The following is a 17,200-nucleotide window of genomic DNA, read 5'->3' on the forward strand; positions in this document are numbered from 1 at the left end:
TTAAATGTCTGCAGATCAAAAGGTCAAAAACTTATTTGTCATTTTCTCTAAATACTATTATTAACACTTTCTAAAATTCAGTGATTAACTGTATTAAGGGATTTCAATAATAATATCCAAGTGAAATAGGGCAATAAGGGTTAAAACCTTTGTTTCTAATGAAGAAAATCAAGTGCAGTAATCTAAGGCCAGAGTACAAATAATATTTACAATGTATTGTTACAGTGGCCTAACAGAGATGCTTATATAAGAAAGAAAGGACCTAAATATTTCAACACATCCAGTTAAGTAATCGTTCAAACTTTTGGCTGAGATTTGACTAAGAAACTTCTTGCTTCATCTTCAGTAACTTCACTGTAAAGTTAAACCAAATAACAAGTTATTGAAGAAGAAACATTGAATTTTAAATGGTCCAACCAAGAAAAAGATAAAAAAAAAATCACAAAACCTGTCTGCAGCTTCTGATTTGGGGATCAAGGTGATTCCTTTTGAAGAAAGAGAATCACAGAAATCATGAAGGTTCTTCTCTTGACAGAAACTCCAAATATCACGAAGGAAACTGTTGAACTGTTTCGGTTCCTTCACAGAGAAAAATGTTATCAGTGACTTCAAATACAACCAAGAGGAATAATAGAGGAATAAAAATTGGTTAGACATGGAAAGTCATGACTTGGCTCTATGGTGCAAAAGCGAGGGAGATGGATTACCTGCTCATTGACACATCCCTTGCGGAGCGCAGCTAAACATTCCAATCCTTTCGAATTGTTATCGCCTTCGTGGGAATCCTCTATGAGATCATGAATTTTATTTTTCATAGCATCGATTGCTTTTACAACCCAATCTGGATTATCTCTGCGCGCAAACATGGCTTCAAAATCTTGTACAGGAGTCAGATCTCCAATGTTGTCGACTTCAACATTTGGCTTATCTTCAATGAGATTCGAAGCCAGAGCAGGTATTTCTCCTTTACTATTTTCCTCACCGGAACCATATCTTTCCTCTCTCAATAAACGCCTTGACTTTTTATGCTGTAAGACAGTTCAATTCAAACATGAAAGATATACAATGTTCGTATAATGTAAAAGAAGTTTGATATCTTGTATAAACTAGGCACAAAAACGCCTTACCCTCGGATTTTCCTTTAGTTCAAAAGACTGACGAAATTTTTCTATCACAGATTTGTTTTGTTGAAGGAGCTCATCATCAGGTTCTGTGATTTTCTTGAGTGTATCATCAAGAGGGGGTACTGCAGCATCCGCATGCTTTGACTTGAGCTCAAGATAGCGATAAAATCGCTGAAAAGATATATGAACATTCGTACGTTAGCTTTATCCCAAGGTTACCTTTCATTTTTGGAGGTGCATATGCTAAATTTGAAATCTCTATTGTACCCTTCAAGTTATCATAATGCTAACTTTTACACAATGGGGGTAATACGTGATTGGCTCAGATAAGAAAGATAGCAAGGACAAAGCATAATCGAAAAATTCGGAAAATACAAATTCACAGCCCACAAGCAACAAACATTAGATAAAGAAATCTCATGTCATGAATATCAAAATCATAATCTTCTTTAAAAAAATAAATAAGAAAAAAAATAGAGGGAAAGAATGAAACACAGGAGATAAACTAGAAAACATAAGTGAGGGAATTCATGCCTCTAGGACTGGATTTGGTGTAAAATCAGGTAGCAGAACTTCCTCTTTTCCTTGTGGTGCAAGATCAAGCATTTTTACCAAGTTAGCCGCAGCCTCTAGCTGTTGTTCATTTGGCTGTATCGGTGCAGGGAAATTACTGAAAGAAGGGAATTGAAACTCTCGCACATCCTCAGCAAAAGGTAGTACATTGAAGTATAACGAATCAGGCTGCACAGCATGACCATGCAACGGAATTATTTCAAAACAAATCCAGAAATCATGTCAGTGGAAGTAGACCAATTAAAAAATAAATTAAAACAAAATAAAAAGAGATGGAAAAACGCACAATATTTTCCTTATCAGATAGATTGGGCGTCAGGACCCCAATGACGACATTCGCTTGTCCATGTCTCCAAACACAACGTAGTATTGCCACTTTATTCATTTCCTTCATAGCCCTTGCTAGCGAAGAAAGTGCAAGTGTGGCTTTTGTATTTCCTGTTTCAGCTATGAAGACATTGACATCTTTCATGTATTGGTGTCTTTATCGGATGGTTTAGGAGAAAAGAAAAGAAACAGAAGAAACAGAGTAAGAAAATCTCCATCGTCAAATTCAAATCAAATAAAGCATATACAATTTTACCTCAATACATTGGATGAATCAGTAAATCCTAAAAGCTTCAGACCTTTTTCTGGTTTGAACTTAACAGCATCCCACTCAGCTTGGGATATGGGAACTATTTGAGGCCCATATCGATAACCTTTAATTCTTTGATCTGGCGGGACAACTTTATCAGGTTCTTGAGAACTCTTGTACTCATAATCCACTTTGACTTCATGTGTAGCAAATTTATCGGTTGAAGCAGCCTTATCGGAAAATTTCTTGAGAGTTGGAAACTTTTCTTCTGCTGTTTTCTTGTATACCAAAACCTGTTCAAAACTTAAGCATTCAATAATCATGTACATAAAAAGTTTGTAAGTGGCATAGGAACATTAATCACCAAAGTAATGAGATAACGAAAAAAAACATGTCAAGAACGTAATCTTTATCTGCATTGATGGGCACGGCCAATAGGGCTATGAATATCTCACCTTAATCTTCAGTTTTGGGCTTAATTCAAGATCCCCTTTAAAGATTGTGGATGGAGTTATGTTTCGGGTTCTAAGAGCACCAAGCAAAGAAACTGGATTCTCCACATATGTTGACCTTGCAGACGTTTCTGTTGAAAAAATACGCAACAGTTGATCGTTTTCGTCCATTATTTTCTTGTTTGCATCTTGACTAAGCTTTCCTCTCAGAATTATACTTTCCATCCTCATACCATGGACGGTCATTTGTTTAGCAATGGTGGTCACTTGTTCCTCTTTTGTTCCTTCAAATGGCTCTTTTATTGGACATTGTGCATTTGTAATAAGACATAGACGCTTCTTTCCCTTGTTAGTTTCTCCAAACTTTTTTATCAGCATATCCATGCCAACAATAATAGCATCAAGAACTAACATTACAGTCAAGGTATTCAAAACCACAATATGGCAGTTAATCACTCAAAATCCACTAGCAGAGTCAACTGACTGCTAGTGAAATGAATGAACTTTCAAAGTAATACTACAGCTGATATCGCTTCAATTTTATTAACAGAAACAGAATAGAGCTCAGGAAAAGATAAACTGAGTATATACCAATGTTTGGAGGTGGGGTTGAACAAATCAATAACAAGGCACAAGTGGTGCAGAATATTACACAGGACAAATCAGCAAAAATTTTACCATATAAAGTCAAATAGTATGAATGTTTTAGTAACGGTCAAAATGTTAGAGCATAAAATTCTTTCATTAAATATATAAATAAATAATTAAAGCTTCCAAAGTATAGAATCATGAACATCAAGGATACAATCACCATGTGTAGCTCCTCGAGGCAGTTGCTGTAGAGCCTCAACGATATCTCCCTCCACAACTTTAATATTTTTCAAAACCACAACATGTTGATACCCTCCAACTTCTTCCGTAAGTTCGTTATCAGTATCTGGGAAATTTCGACATAAACATGGGTGAGGAAGGCCTTTGAATCACTTCATGGAAAGAAAAAAATGAATTATCAAATCAAAGAAACGATTTGAAGGAAACTTCAATCAACCCATTTAATTGTAAGCATAATAGTAAAACTCCACGGGAAAAACAAACTCGGTACAGTGAATAAATCAGTGTGAAGATTCTACAAGAATGAGACTGAAACACAATAAACATTGCTACAAGATAATCAAATAAGAACCATGGACTTCTTAGTCTCCATTTTATCATCACAAATAACTAACATCTTTTGGTACAAGAAAACAATGTCACCATTCGATTCTTATTACCAACCCCAATTATGAGCAAAATACTGAATTGCTGTTATTGCTGCATTGCAATCTAGAACTTTATGCCACATGACATGATAATAAACACTAACTGAATGGTGATAATGGTGCATTGTAGGTTTGCATCATAAGGGTCAAAGAGAGCACCTTCTGTTCCAAATAAGACAACACCCACTTCATCATATTTGGTAAAGATCAGCTGCACACTCATCAAAAGAAGGGGAAAAAGATCATTTTAATGTTACAGGTCTCAGCTCTTTGAAGACAAACATCAAACACAAGGTGGGCAAGGAATGTCAAAGGAGAAATAAATATAGCAACCTTCTTCTCCACAAGCATGGAACAAACTTTCTCAATTTCAGGAATAACAGAGTGCATGGATGGCCCCACATCCAGCAGCAAAACCAAAGCTTCCTGCATTTGATTACAGCAATTACAAGAAAATACACATCTATGCATTCATAAATAGTGAAAAGTTTAAATTTTTTAAAATGGGGTATCAGGCTTTTCAGTTGGTATAGATTATAGAAGAAAAACCCTAAAATCCTTATAGTGTTGGGGAATGAAAACGGGAAAAAAAAATTGAAAACAAGAGAGAAAAGATGGAACCTTGTTTCGAGCCATGGAGAAGAAGAGAAAAAGAGTCAATCTTGCAGAAGAAGGCGTTGAATTTGAGCTGAATGATTCCTCTTCCGGATTTTTCTTTGTTCCCGCTTCAATATATTTATGCGAAATAACCGATTTAAAATAAAAATAAATAAATAATAAATAAAACTTTTCGTAGATGTTTTTGGGCTTATATTTTTATTTTATTTTATTGACGAAATAACTGTATAAGTCCATAAGATGAGATTGTAGCACTTTTTTTTATATTTCATATTGAAAAAAGATGGAGTATGACACGGTTATGGGCATTCATGATGCTTCACGCAGATATGACAGCTGCGATGAAGAAATTCATTGTGCCCCAACCACGTGTCACACATGCACGTTAATGAGCCCACCAGGATGTATACACTCCAAAGCTGATTCAATGCCCCCATTCCCTTTTACTTTCGAAGCAGCAACACATTCTTCTTCTCCAATCCCACCAGCTTCATTCATTTATTCTTCTCTATTGATGAACTTTGAGGCGGAGTTTAGTTAAAACAATGGAGCCATGAATCCTAAACTTTTGTTAAAAAAATTAGTAATATTTTTTTAAAAAAATAAAAAAATAATTTAGTTGGTTCAAATATTTTATTATGACTTAAAATACTAAAGTTCAATCTTCATCTCTTGCTAAATTTTAATTTTAAACATTTAAAATATGTTGGATTTGGACTGAACTGAATATATTCATATTTTATAACTCTCTATTCAATAAGTAACACTCCCTTTATCTTTAAGTTCAAATATAAAAAATTAAGTATTTTTTATTTATGTAATTTAATATTATTTTATATTTTACTGTTTATTTAATTTAATTTTTTATTTAGAATATTCAATAAATATTGATATTATTGTATTTGTATAAATTAATAAAAAAATTCAATAAATATTATAAATTTTAATATTTGTCATTCTGTTTTACATATTTTAACGAATATATATTCAAATTTTTATATAAAATAATCATGAAAAACCAAAGAATTGATGCATTTTTTAAGAGGAAGGTTAATATTCAAAAAGAAGAACATATAACTTTTATAATATTAACACCTGTAGATAGTTCTTCTACTTTAATGAATCACGAAGAAAGTGAGATACAACCTTCAAAAGTTTAAAGAATTGCATCTGATGAGTTTGATCTTAATTCTTTGGAACGAGACCGTAAAAAACGGCTTTAGACGAGCTTATCTTAAATGGGGCTCATATCAAAAGTATATTGATAATTATCTTCTATCTGGCACCTAAAATTTTGTTTTAAACTCCGTCACTGGATAAACTTTTGAATAAAAAAAATTGGACCACTCATTTTTAGCAATGTCTAAAAGAAGAAGAATAAAAGATGTTAATCGTCCGGAGTTCCACATTGTTAATTATCTTGATCATCTTAACTATGTAAATTTTTATTTCGAAAAATTTTATTTTAATTAAAATAATAATTATAATGTTAGAGATTAATAGTTTATTATAATGATAATGTTAGAAATTAGTGTAATAATAATTTTTAAATATTTTAATTTAATTAAAATAATTTTAGGAATTAGTAATAATAAATTATAATGCTAATGTTAGAGATTAGGGATTAGTGTAATAATATTGTTTAGAAAGAAGGATTATGGTACATTACGATAATAAATTAATTATTGTTATTAATAGAATAATTGCAATAATAATTGGCTCAAAATCCTTACTTTCATGCATGATATTAAATGTCACATTATATGCAAATATTTTATTAACAATTGTTTTATTTCGGTTTCATTTCTCTCCTATAAAGATATAATTTATCGAGATCTCGTCATTTTCACAATTTTCAGGTACCTGAACGTCTTCTACCGTTAAAACTATATCATAATTTTGGACAACTGCAGGTGTCTTTAATATGTCTTCTTCAACAGGAATAGTATTTACTTCTTTTCTCTTTCGAGAATTTGTGTCTTTGGAACCAACAGGCCTGCCACACTTCTGGCGTGTATTTGCTTTGGTGGCAATTTGTCCAACTGGGACGTCAACTCGAATTGGGACATTTTCTGTTGGTATATAAAATTTGGTTATCCTCTTTGTATTGGAAAATGCATCAGGCAATTCATTTGCTATTCTTTGCAAATATATAATCTTTTGAACTTCTAGTTCATATTGCCCTGATTGAGGATCTAAATGCATCAAGGATGATGCATTCCAATTAAGTTCCTTTTCAGGAAGCTTATTCTCTCTCCCTAATGTTAGAAATTTTGATTCATCAAATTGACGATCCGCAAATCGGGATTTAAATACATCTCCAGTTTGTATCTCAAGATACCTCACTATAGAGGGAGAATCATATCTAACATATATCTCACACCCAAATATTCTTAAATGGAAAATATTTGGCTGCTGGCCAAAAGCTAATTGCATAGGAGAGAACTGATGGTAACTCGTTGGCCTCAAACGAATAAGTGTTGCGGCATGTAAAATAGCATGCCCCCAAACCGAGGTTGGAAGATTTGTTCTCGTAAGTAAGGGTCTAGCAATTAATTGGAGGCGTTTAATAAGTGATTCTACTAACTCATTTTGTGTGTGAACATAAACTACTAGATGTTCAATACTTATTCCATTAGCCATACAATAAGCATCAAAAGTTTGGGAAGTAAATTCACCAGCATTATCAAAAGGAATTGCTTTGATTGGATTTTCTAGAAATTGTGCTTTTAATTGAATAATTTGAGTCAGTAATCTCGCAAACGCCAAGTTGCGAGAAGACAATAAGCACACATGTGACCATCTCGAAGATGCGTCTATTAGGATCATAAAATATCTAAAAGATCCACATGGTGGATGAATAACTCCACATATAACGCCTAGAATCCTTTCTAGGAATTTAGGGGACTCAAATTCAATCTTTACTGGTGATGGTCTTAAAATTAACTTTCCTTGAGAACATGCATCACAACAAAATTCACTAGATTTAAGAATCATCTAGTTCTTTAGTGAATGTCCATGGGAATTTTCAATAATTCTCCGCATCATGGTTGTTTCCGGATGACCCAATCGGTCGTGCCAAGTTATGAATTCATTTGGACTAGTAAACTTCTAGTTTACAGTGGCATGTGATTCAATTGCACAAATCTTGGTATAATATAACCCAGATGAAAGTGAGGGTAACTTTTCTAATATAATCTTTTTATTTAAATAATGCTTTGTGATACATAAGTACTCATGATTTCCCTCATTCATAGTTTCAATATGATATCCATTTTGGCAAATATCTTTGAAACTCAACAAGTTCCTCAGAGACTTAGTAGATAATAGTGCATTATTTATTATGAATTTTGTTCCTATAGGAAACAAAATTATAGCTCTTCCGGAGTCTTCTATCACATTACCTGAGCCAATAATAGTATTAACATATTCTTCTTTTAGCACAAGATGGGTAAAATATATATCACTTTTGAGAATAGTGTGCGAACTTGCACTATCCGCAAGGCATACATCTTCATTATATATCCTTGCCATTTTCTTCAAAGATAAATAATAATAAAATGAGTAGTAATACATGCACAATCAAATTGAATTCTTGATTAGAATTATTTTTCTAAGAAACACTACACATAATGTCATATACTAAAATTTTATTTTAAAACTTGACACATTTAATGATTTCAAAATTCATAAACATTAATATTTCATTATTTATATACATCATATATTTGAAAGTTAAATATATAGAAAATAAAATTTAACAATAAGTTCTTTACATTGTTTATTTACATAGATACTTAACAATCTCACATATTAAACTATTCCATCATTGATCAAATGACCAATATTTTTTTCAAGATCCTCAAAGAAATCAGATACATCATAATGAGTGGTGAAATTTTCAGCATCATTTGAAACAAAATTCATTTCCTTCCCTTTGTCGTCCTTTTTCAAATATGCTTGATAAAGATCGACTAGGTGCTTTGGTGTACGACAGGTACGCGACCAATGACCCTTTCCACCACAACGGAAACACTTATCCTCTGTTGATTTATTTTGCCCAATATTTCTTTCTTTATCCCACTTCTGGTGAGATCCTATCTTTTGAACATAATTCCTTTTTCTTCCGTAGTTTTTATTGTTACTAAAACCTTGTCATTTACCTCTTCTAGGGTAATAATTTTCCACATTTACTTCACGAAATGGGACAGCGCCAGCTGGGTGCGCTTCGTGATTTTTTAAAAGCAACTCATTATTGCGTTCAGCAACAAGAAGGCAAAAAATTAATTCAGAATATTTTTTAAATTATTTTTCTCGATACTGATGCTGCAGGAGCACATTCGAGGCATGGAAGGTTGAAAAAGTTTTCTCCAACATATCATTAGCAGTTATCTTTTTTCACATAATTTCATTCGTGAGGTGATTCGAAATATTGCATAATTATATTCATTATGGATTTAAAATCCTATAGACGCAGGTGCATCCATTCATATCGGGTTTGATGAAATATCACCGTCTTTTGATGATTATACCTTTTTTTAAGGTCTTTCTACGAATCTGCAGGATCTTTTAATGTGAGATATTTATTTTTCAATCCTTCGTCAAGATAACGACGAAGGAAAATCATGACCTTGGCTTTATCCTTTTAGGATACATTATTTTCAGCCTTAATGGTATCTCCAAGATCCATTGAATCAAGATGGATTTCAGCATCTAGTATCCATGATAAATAGTTGTTTTCAAATATATAAAGAGCATTAAATTTAAGATGAAAGAGTTTTAACATAATAAAAATTTATTATCTAAGTCTTCCAAAAAAAAAATTTTATTCCTGTTATTGATATGTACAAAAAAGAGAATATGTTATTGTTTTACATTAATTCTCTGGGTCCTTACTATTTATAAAGGTAAAGTATTCATTATTCATATATTTCAAACTTCATTTAATTTCAGTTTAGATTAAAAACTTCATATTTTCATAGAAAAAATCAGCTATCCAAATAATAAATGGACATCCACTTTATTTGTGTTTATCTCAACATATAATAATTTTATTTTAAAATATCTTAATTCAAGAGAAAAAAAAATTATTTACGCAATATAAAAATAAAAAATTAAAAAAAATATTCCCCAAAGAACTAAAAAGTTTAATTATTTCGTATATCCTGTAACGTTTCTCTTAAAAAAAATTAATGATGAGACTCCACTTTTCTCTCAACAATTTTCTTTCCTAAATTGTGTGATTGATAAAATACATACTTTTATAGAGTTATAAAAGGATGCTTTTTCTAAAATATATTAGCATTGTTAATTTGTTATGTTTAATAAGAATTCGATTTCCTAACACGTGCTTAAACAAATTAGACATAAGATTCGACGCTATCAAGACGTTTGGATTATTAAATGGTTTAATAATAAATATATTTTTTAAAATTTTTTAATAATTAATAAATAATTTTTATTTAATTTTAATTACAATTTAATTCTTTATATATTATTTCATTATTAAATCTATCCTTTATTTTATAAATTATTACTTTATTATTTATCTATTATTTTTATAATAATTAAAAAAATAACAATAAAATAGATCTTCTATTAATAAATATTTTAGAAATGCAAATCAATAAATTTTTTTGCCATAAAAATCGTGTTCCTTGGTAATCCAATAGATCGAACATACAATACAATCGATTGAATATCGCACGGTTCTTCAAAATTTAATCGATTGGAATTGTTACACAATCTATTGAATTGCACTATTGAATATTGTAACACCCTAATTTTTAGCACGTCATGATCGTACCAAAAGTGAGGTGTTACTAACCTGTTTTTCTTATTTACTACTTAATATTGAGTCTTTAGTTCAATTTCGCGTTTCAATTTTAATCAAACTCATTCATCAAAGAACACCAAGTAATAATAATCACATAATTATTAATAATAAAAAAAATACCATACAATAAATTCAATATAAAATTCGAATACAACACCTATCCCTCTGGATAAAATAAAATCCTAATCGGTAAGGCGAGGAAACTCTACGAAGACAACTCAACACATAACTTAGCTCAAATAAGACTAATAATCGCCAGTAGTTTCAAACTGAGTTTTCAAACCCGTGTCAATGAAAGAGTGAAAGATTTTGGGGGTGAGAACAAACCACGCGTTCTCAGTAGAAAATGAAAATGCCGTAAGAGTAATGAAATAAAATGCAAATAATTAACTTTACTCAATAAAATTATATTTTTATCAAACATTTTGAAAATACTTTTTACTATTACTTATTACTTTATATAATTAATTACCTTCTTTAAATTTTTAAATTTAAGACAAATCTCAATCATAACATCAGTTCTCAGTCACCTCAATACACAAATTAATAGCACAAGAAATAGATCAACACACAAACAAATAGAAATAAAACAAACATCACAATCACAGAGAGACAAGATAAGCAAACACAATCAAATGCAAATATGCAAATAATGATGATGCATGTCTATCTCTAACGCAGGCCATGAGCTCATGTGTCGGTTACCTACCCGCTCCCGACATTACCCGGACACAAGTCCCAGATATGGCTTTCCAGATGCATACAGTATGCTTATAAGTCGTACGGCTAGGCCGCATACAGTGTGACTTTAAGTCGTACGGCTAGGTCGCATACAGTGTGACTTTCCAAATCAATAAGCGTACATCTGAAAAACAGTTCTCAGTGTGTGGGCGTCCCCACTTTACATTTGGCACTAAGGTCCAAACAATGTCATATCTGCTCTTCTATGGCAGTCATTTCATTAATTCATATATTCATTTAATATTTGTTCCCTGCTCTCCTGTGACAGAGATTCCTTTAATTATCTTTCTTTCCTTTACTTTTCGTTCTTCCTCTTCTTTTCTTTCTTATCAAACCGAACTTAAAACATAACTTAAAGCCAAATCTCTTCTCAAAAGATTGAATTTAAAACATCATACTTTTCTTAATAAATCGGTTTAAAAACAAAACTCTTTTCGTAATAAATCGAAATCAAGTAATATTCTTAAATTAAGTTTGTTTTTAAATAACACTTTAAATAAAGTCTTAGAGTTTTATAAAAATTTGGCAGCAATTCCTTTAAAATTCGGATTTTGCCACCCTTCAAGGGTCCCAACCTAACCACCTTTCAAACCTCTTTCAAAACATTTTCAAGTAACAAATTATTTTCAATATTCACACCATTCAAAATATCAAATAGAATCAAATCATTTTCTTTAAAGCTATGCCTCTTTCTATTTTAATAAAATTAGCTCGTTTCAAATCTTTTGCTTTTAAAATTAAAGAAAATTCATTTCTTCATTCAGACTTTACAAATCCCTCCAACCATACTTGTTTAACATTTAATACTAACTAAAATCACATTCTTGCGTATTTTTACCAGCCCTTCATCAACACCTATTCATTATCAATTCAAATTCAATTCATTAATTCAAATCACATTTCAATTTAACAAGGAACACCAAATTAATCAACACTCACAATTACAATCAATTTTCATCAATTAGACACACAAAATACGTGTAAATTATTTGCAATTACTCAATAAACTTTTTGGCATTCTTAAATTAAAAACTTGTAATTTTAAAAACGAAATCTCCTATCTCTGTATGAAATTAAAATCAATGAAAATTTTGGAAAAATTTTCTCATCGAACTGGTAAAAAAAAAAGCGTTAGAAATCATCTGTGCCTCCTAGAACTCCAATTAGCCGAACTCAAAGAGAAGAGGAGTTACGTCACTGTTAACTTTTATCGGATAAAAATAAAACTAACGTATAAAAAAAAAAGATATAAACACTTTTACCGAATTAAATTTTTAATTGAAGTTACGAGAACTCGGACTCAAAAGAGTTGAGGTTCCAAGATTTTTCGTTCTTGTCACTCATGGCTTACTCTTTTTTTCTTTTTAGTTCAATTGGTGATTAATGAAGGGAAAAGGAAGATGAGTATGGATTGATAATATTAACTGAAGCTTTGTGGTTATCAAAGCTTCATTAGGTGTCATTTGTATTATATACATATACATGAATACATGCATGCCACGTTTCATGTATATATAACCACGTTTCAGTTTCAATTTCATATGCTATTAGTTTTCTTTCTTTTTAGTTCCTTTAAGGCTTCGGCCAAAAGGAAAATAAATAAGTAAATAATATAATATAATAAAGTAAAGATAATAACAGAGTGAAATTAAGTGATTATATAATAATAATAATAATAATAATAATAATAATAATAATAATAGAGAAAATTATATGGTACAGATCTAAATCTGTACAGATTTAAAGATTTAAAGATGTGGCAAAATCTAAACCACACATCCTAAAGCTACACTTTTCACTCAAAACCGTAATTCTTCACAAAGAAAAGCGTCACCTAATGGAAAAAAGTAAATTAGAAGATTTAAGAGAAGAAATAATTAAGTTATCAAAATTAATAGATCAAAAATTAATGATTTTAACTAATGTTAATTGTAATGACACCGAATTCTTAAAATCAATACAAAATGATTTTTCTCAAAATCTTTATTTTACTATAAGTTTTATTGAAGGACTTCAAAAACCTGAAAAAACTTATTTTTCACACAGAATTTCTAAAAAATGTTACCATGGAAATGATTCCCCACATCTTTATCATACCTTCAACCCACAATTAAATTCTATAGTAGATATGCTTGAAGAAATATTAGTATCCATAAAATTTCAAAGAAATAAGGAAAAAGAGAATCCCAAAGAAGAAAAATTTCAAAATATAATCAACATAACAGACTTAAAAGTAAAACCACCATTGAAATTATGAATATTGAAGAAAAATTAGAAGAAGTTACAATGCTTTTTAAACAATTAAAAATGGCTCAAGAAAATAATATTATGGAACATGGTTTTCAAATAGAAGAAGAATTAGTAAATTCTGAAAACATAGAAAATGAAGAACACATTCTAGATTATTCAAGTGACGAAGAACCAGCAATTCCAATACAAGTAAAAAATGAAGCTGGAACATCTAAGGATAATCAATCTCAATTTAAATGGGAAACATGTTTTGATAATTATGCCTTTAAAAAAAGTTTTATAAATAAAGATTCAAAATATACAAAAATACCATCAAAATACATTCCTAAAATCCAGGAAATGGAAGGAGATAGAATGCTCGATTTAGACTGTAAAAAGAATGAAAAAGAAATTTTCGAAAACTGGTTGAATTCCTTCTTATTAGAAGCCTTTACTAATCCAAAACTTAGTGAATTGTCTGGAAGAGACATTTGGAATTACATAGGGTTTAATACTAAAGGAACTATAAGAGATTATATGACATCAATAGAAAACCAAATAATAGAAGAATTAGAAACAAAAACATCAACTTATGATAAGATATTATATATAATGATGATTCTATATAAAGAATTTTTTGGAAAAAATATTATAGATCATAGACAAGAAGTCTATAATAAAGAATATCAAGAAGCAAAAAATCATTTAGCTAATATTCAGATATATGATTTATGTAATGTGGAGTCTTATATATGTGAATATAGAATACATTATTACAAATTAAAAGAAGAAGATAAAAATCATTATCTTAGTATGTATATAACAAAACTTCCATATCCTGCTAATGAATTTATAATGGGAAGATTTATAAGAGAAATAAATAGAGGAACAATTGAAAATAATTTTGGTGGAGCAGCCTCTGCAATAAGAGAGGAAATAAAAGAACGTTGTATGCAAGAAGCAACTCAAAAAAGATTTGCAAATATAATTAAAATTTGCTGTCAAGATAACGAGGAGATACCTCAAAAATATGGTCTTAATAAAAATTTTCAAAGAAAAAGAAAATATCAATTTAGAAAAAGAAAATACTATCCAAACTGGAGAAAAAAGAGATATTTTAGAAAGGAAAATAACAATAAAAATAAAAGACAAAGAAATAACTATTGCCCGAATAAAAAAGAAAATTGTAAATGTTGGTATTGCCAAGAAGAAGGACACTATGCAAATGAATGCCCGAAAAAGAAGGATAAAAAGGATCTTACTAAACAAATAGAAATTGCTAAGTCTTGTTTCATGGAACCATTAGAAGAATCTGATGACAACTTAGACTATATTTTTGAATATGTCTCGGAAACAGACTCAGAGACTGAGTAATAATGCTACATTTATTACTATAAAAATAACAGAAAAGTTTATAAATGCTTTCATAGATTCTGAAGCAACACAATGCTTTGCTAGTTCAAATATAAAACTTGATTGGAAAAAATTAAAGAAACCATTAAGAGTTAGAATAGCTGACAAATCAATACATAAAATTGACCAAAAAGCAGAGATGGTTGAAATTTTTATTCAAAATTATAGGTTCATTGTTCCATCAATATATATGTTAGATTCTGGAATGGATTTTATTATAGGAAATAACTTTTTAAAGCTATATCATCCATTCATTCAAGAATTAACATATATAGTTTTAAAAGCTCCACACGATTCTTCAATAAATCAAAAATCAAAACGAATAAAAATACCGACTACTACTATAGATAAGATCTTAAAATTTAAAATATTCTCTATATTAGAGACATGTTATTTAAATCTATACTTTCAGATAAATATCCCAAAAAATAATCTTGAAATAAAGATAGAAGAACTTTTGGATGAAATTTGTGCTGAAAATCCTTTAGATATTAAAAATACAAATAACGAATTAGTAAGTATTAAATTAAAAGATCCTACAAAAGAGATAAATGTTCCAAATAAAATTCCTTATTCCGCAAGAGATAGAGAAGAATTTTCATTAGAATGTAGAGATCTTTTGGAAAAAGGAATTATAAGATTAAGTAAAAGTCCTCATGCGGCTCCAGCCTTTTATGTCGAAAACAATAATGAAATTAAAAGGGAAAAACGAAGAATGGTTATTAACTATAAGAAGATGAATGAAGCAACTATTGGTAATGCTCACAAACTTCCAAGAAAAGATTCTATTTTAGAAAAAATCAAAGGAGCAACTTGGTTTTCATCTCTTGATGCAAAATCAGGGTATTGGCAACTTCGTTTAGACGAAGAAACAAAGAAATTAACTGCTTTTACTTGCCCAACAAAAGAATCAACAAGTGTGTTGCTCTATGAATGGAATGTATTACCATTCGGATTAAAACAAGCCCCAGGTATTTATCAAAGATTTATGGAAGAAAATCTAAAAGAGTTAAATGAATTTGTTTTAGTGTACATTGATGATATACTAATTTTTACAAAACAGGATAAAGAAGATCATCTTCAAAAATTATTAATAGTTTTAGAAAGATGTAAAGAAAAAGGATTAGTTCTTAGCAAAAAGAAAGCAAGAATAGCAAAACAAGAAATAGAGTTTCTTGGGTTAATTCTATCCACTCAAGGAAAGCTAAAACTGCAGCCAAATGTCCTAGAAAAGGTAAATTTATTTCCTAATAAAATAGAAGATAGAAAATAATTACAAAGATTTTTAGGGTGTATAAATTATATTTCTGATCAAGGATTTTTAAAGAACATAACAGAATACACTAAAAGCTTATTTCCAAAAATAAGTACTAAAAAAGAATGGAAATGGGATGAAAAAGACAGTATGCAAATTCAAATGATTAAAGAATTATATGAAAAACTTCCAGAACTTTATATTTCAGAAGAAAATGACTACTTAATAGTAGAAACAGATGCTTCAGACATAACTTGGTCGGGATGTCTAAAAGCTAAGAAAGCTATAAAAAGTTTGGAACAAGAAAAAGAATCATTAGATTCTAAATATTTCTCAAAGGAATTACTTTGCAGGTATATTTCAGGAACTTTTACTCCAACAGAACAGAGATATACCACTCATGAAAAAGAAACTCTAGCAGCCATTAAATCTCTTAAGAAATGGAAAATCGATTTACTACCCAGAGAATTTACATTAAGGACAGATTCAAGTTATCTAACAGGTTTCATACGATATAATTTAAAAGTTGATTATAATCATGGACGATTGGTAAGATGGCAATTATTTTTGTTACAATATCCAATAAAAATTGAATATATTAAGGGTGACAAAAATGTTATTGCAGATACATTAACAAGAGAATGGAGTTCGTCTACAACGCATTAGATCAAGAAATTCAGAAATACGAACAAGAACTTGAAAAATGCAAGCATTGTCATCAAATAAGAACACAGATCCAATCCCTCAAGAAGGCCATCGAAGCAATGAAATCAACACAACATCCAAAACCATCAGAGTTCAGCCAGCTAAGCATGGTGGACAAATCAGGTGAAGAAAAAATTCCAGAAAATAAAACAATTGCTGAAATTATCAAAAAATTCACCCAAGATAAAAAATATTATGTAATTTATAATGGCCCCATGAAAGAAGTATATGATGCCTGGGAAAAAGCAGCACCATTTACACATCAATCAAGGATAATTCATAAAGGAGGGTTTTTAACACTGGAAGAAGCAAAGGAATCTTTCAGGGAATATGAAGCTCTTCATCCAGAGCAAACCCTAAAAAGAGCAGATAAAGCTCCAATTCAAACCCAGAGAACAGGAATAATAAGAAACATTCC

General features: G+C 30.2%; 1 protein-coding gene across 1 annotated transcript; it reads right to left on the bottom strand.

The window, feature by feature from the left end:
* Nucleotides 1–67: 67 nt before the first annotated feature.
* On the bottom strand, nt 68–4,764 carry LOC112753460 (ATP-dependent DNA helicase 2 subunit KU80-like). Its single transcript, XM_025801615.3, has 12 exons — nt 4,607–4,764; nt 4,319–4,411; nt 4,145–4,196; nt 3,532–3,663; nt 2,730–3,133; nt 2,281–2,567; nt 1,984–2,179; nt 1,659–1,865; nt 1,128–1,295; nt 708–1,028; nt 449–579; nt 68–354 (listed from the first exon to the last, which is right to left on the bottom strand). Exons 1-12 carry the CDS (start codon nt 4,619–4,621, stop codon nt 297–299), a joined length of 2,064 nt encoding a protein of 687 aa, XP_025657400.1. The 5' UTR covers nt 4,622–4,764; the 3' UTR covers nt 68–296.
* Nucleotides 4,765–17,200: the final 12,436 nt, after the last annotated feature.

The sequence above is a fragment of the Arachis hypogaea genome, chromosome 2, assembly GCF_003086295.3.
Source record: "Arachis hypogaea cultivar Tifrunner chromosome 2, arahy.Tifrunner.gnm2.J5K5, whole genome shotgun sequence".
NCBI lineage: Eukaryota > Viridiplantae > Streptophyta > Magnoliopsida > Fabales > Fabaceae > Arachis > Arachis hypogaea.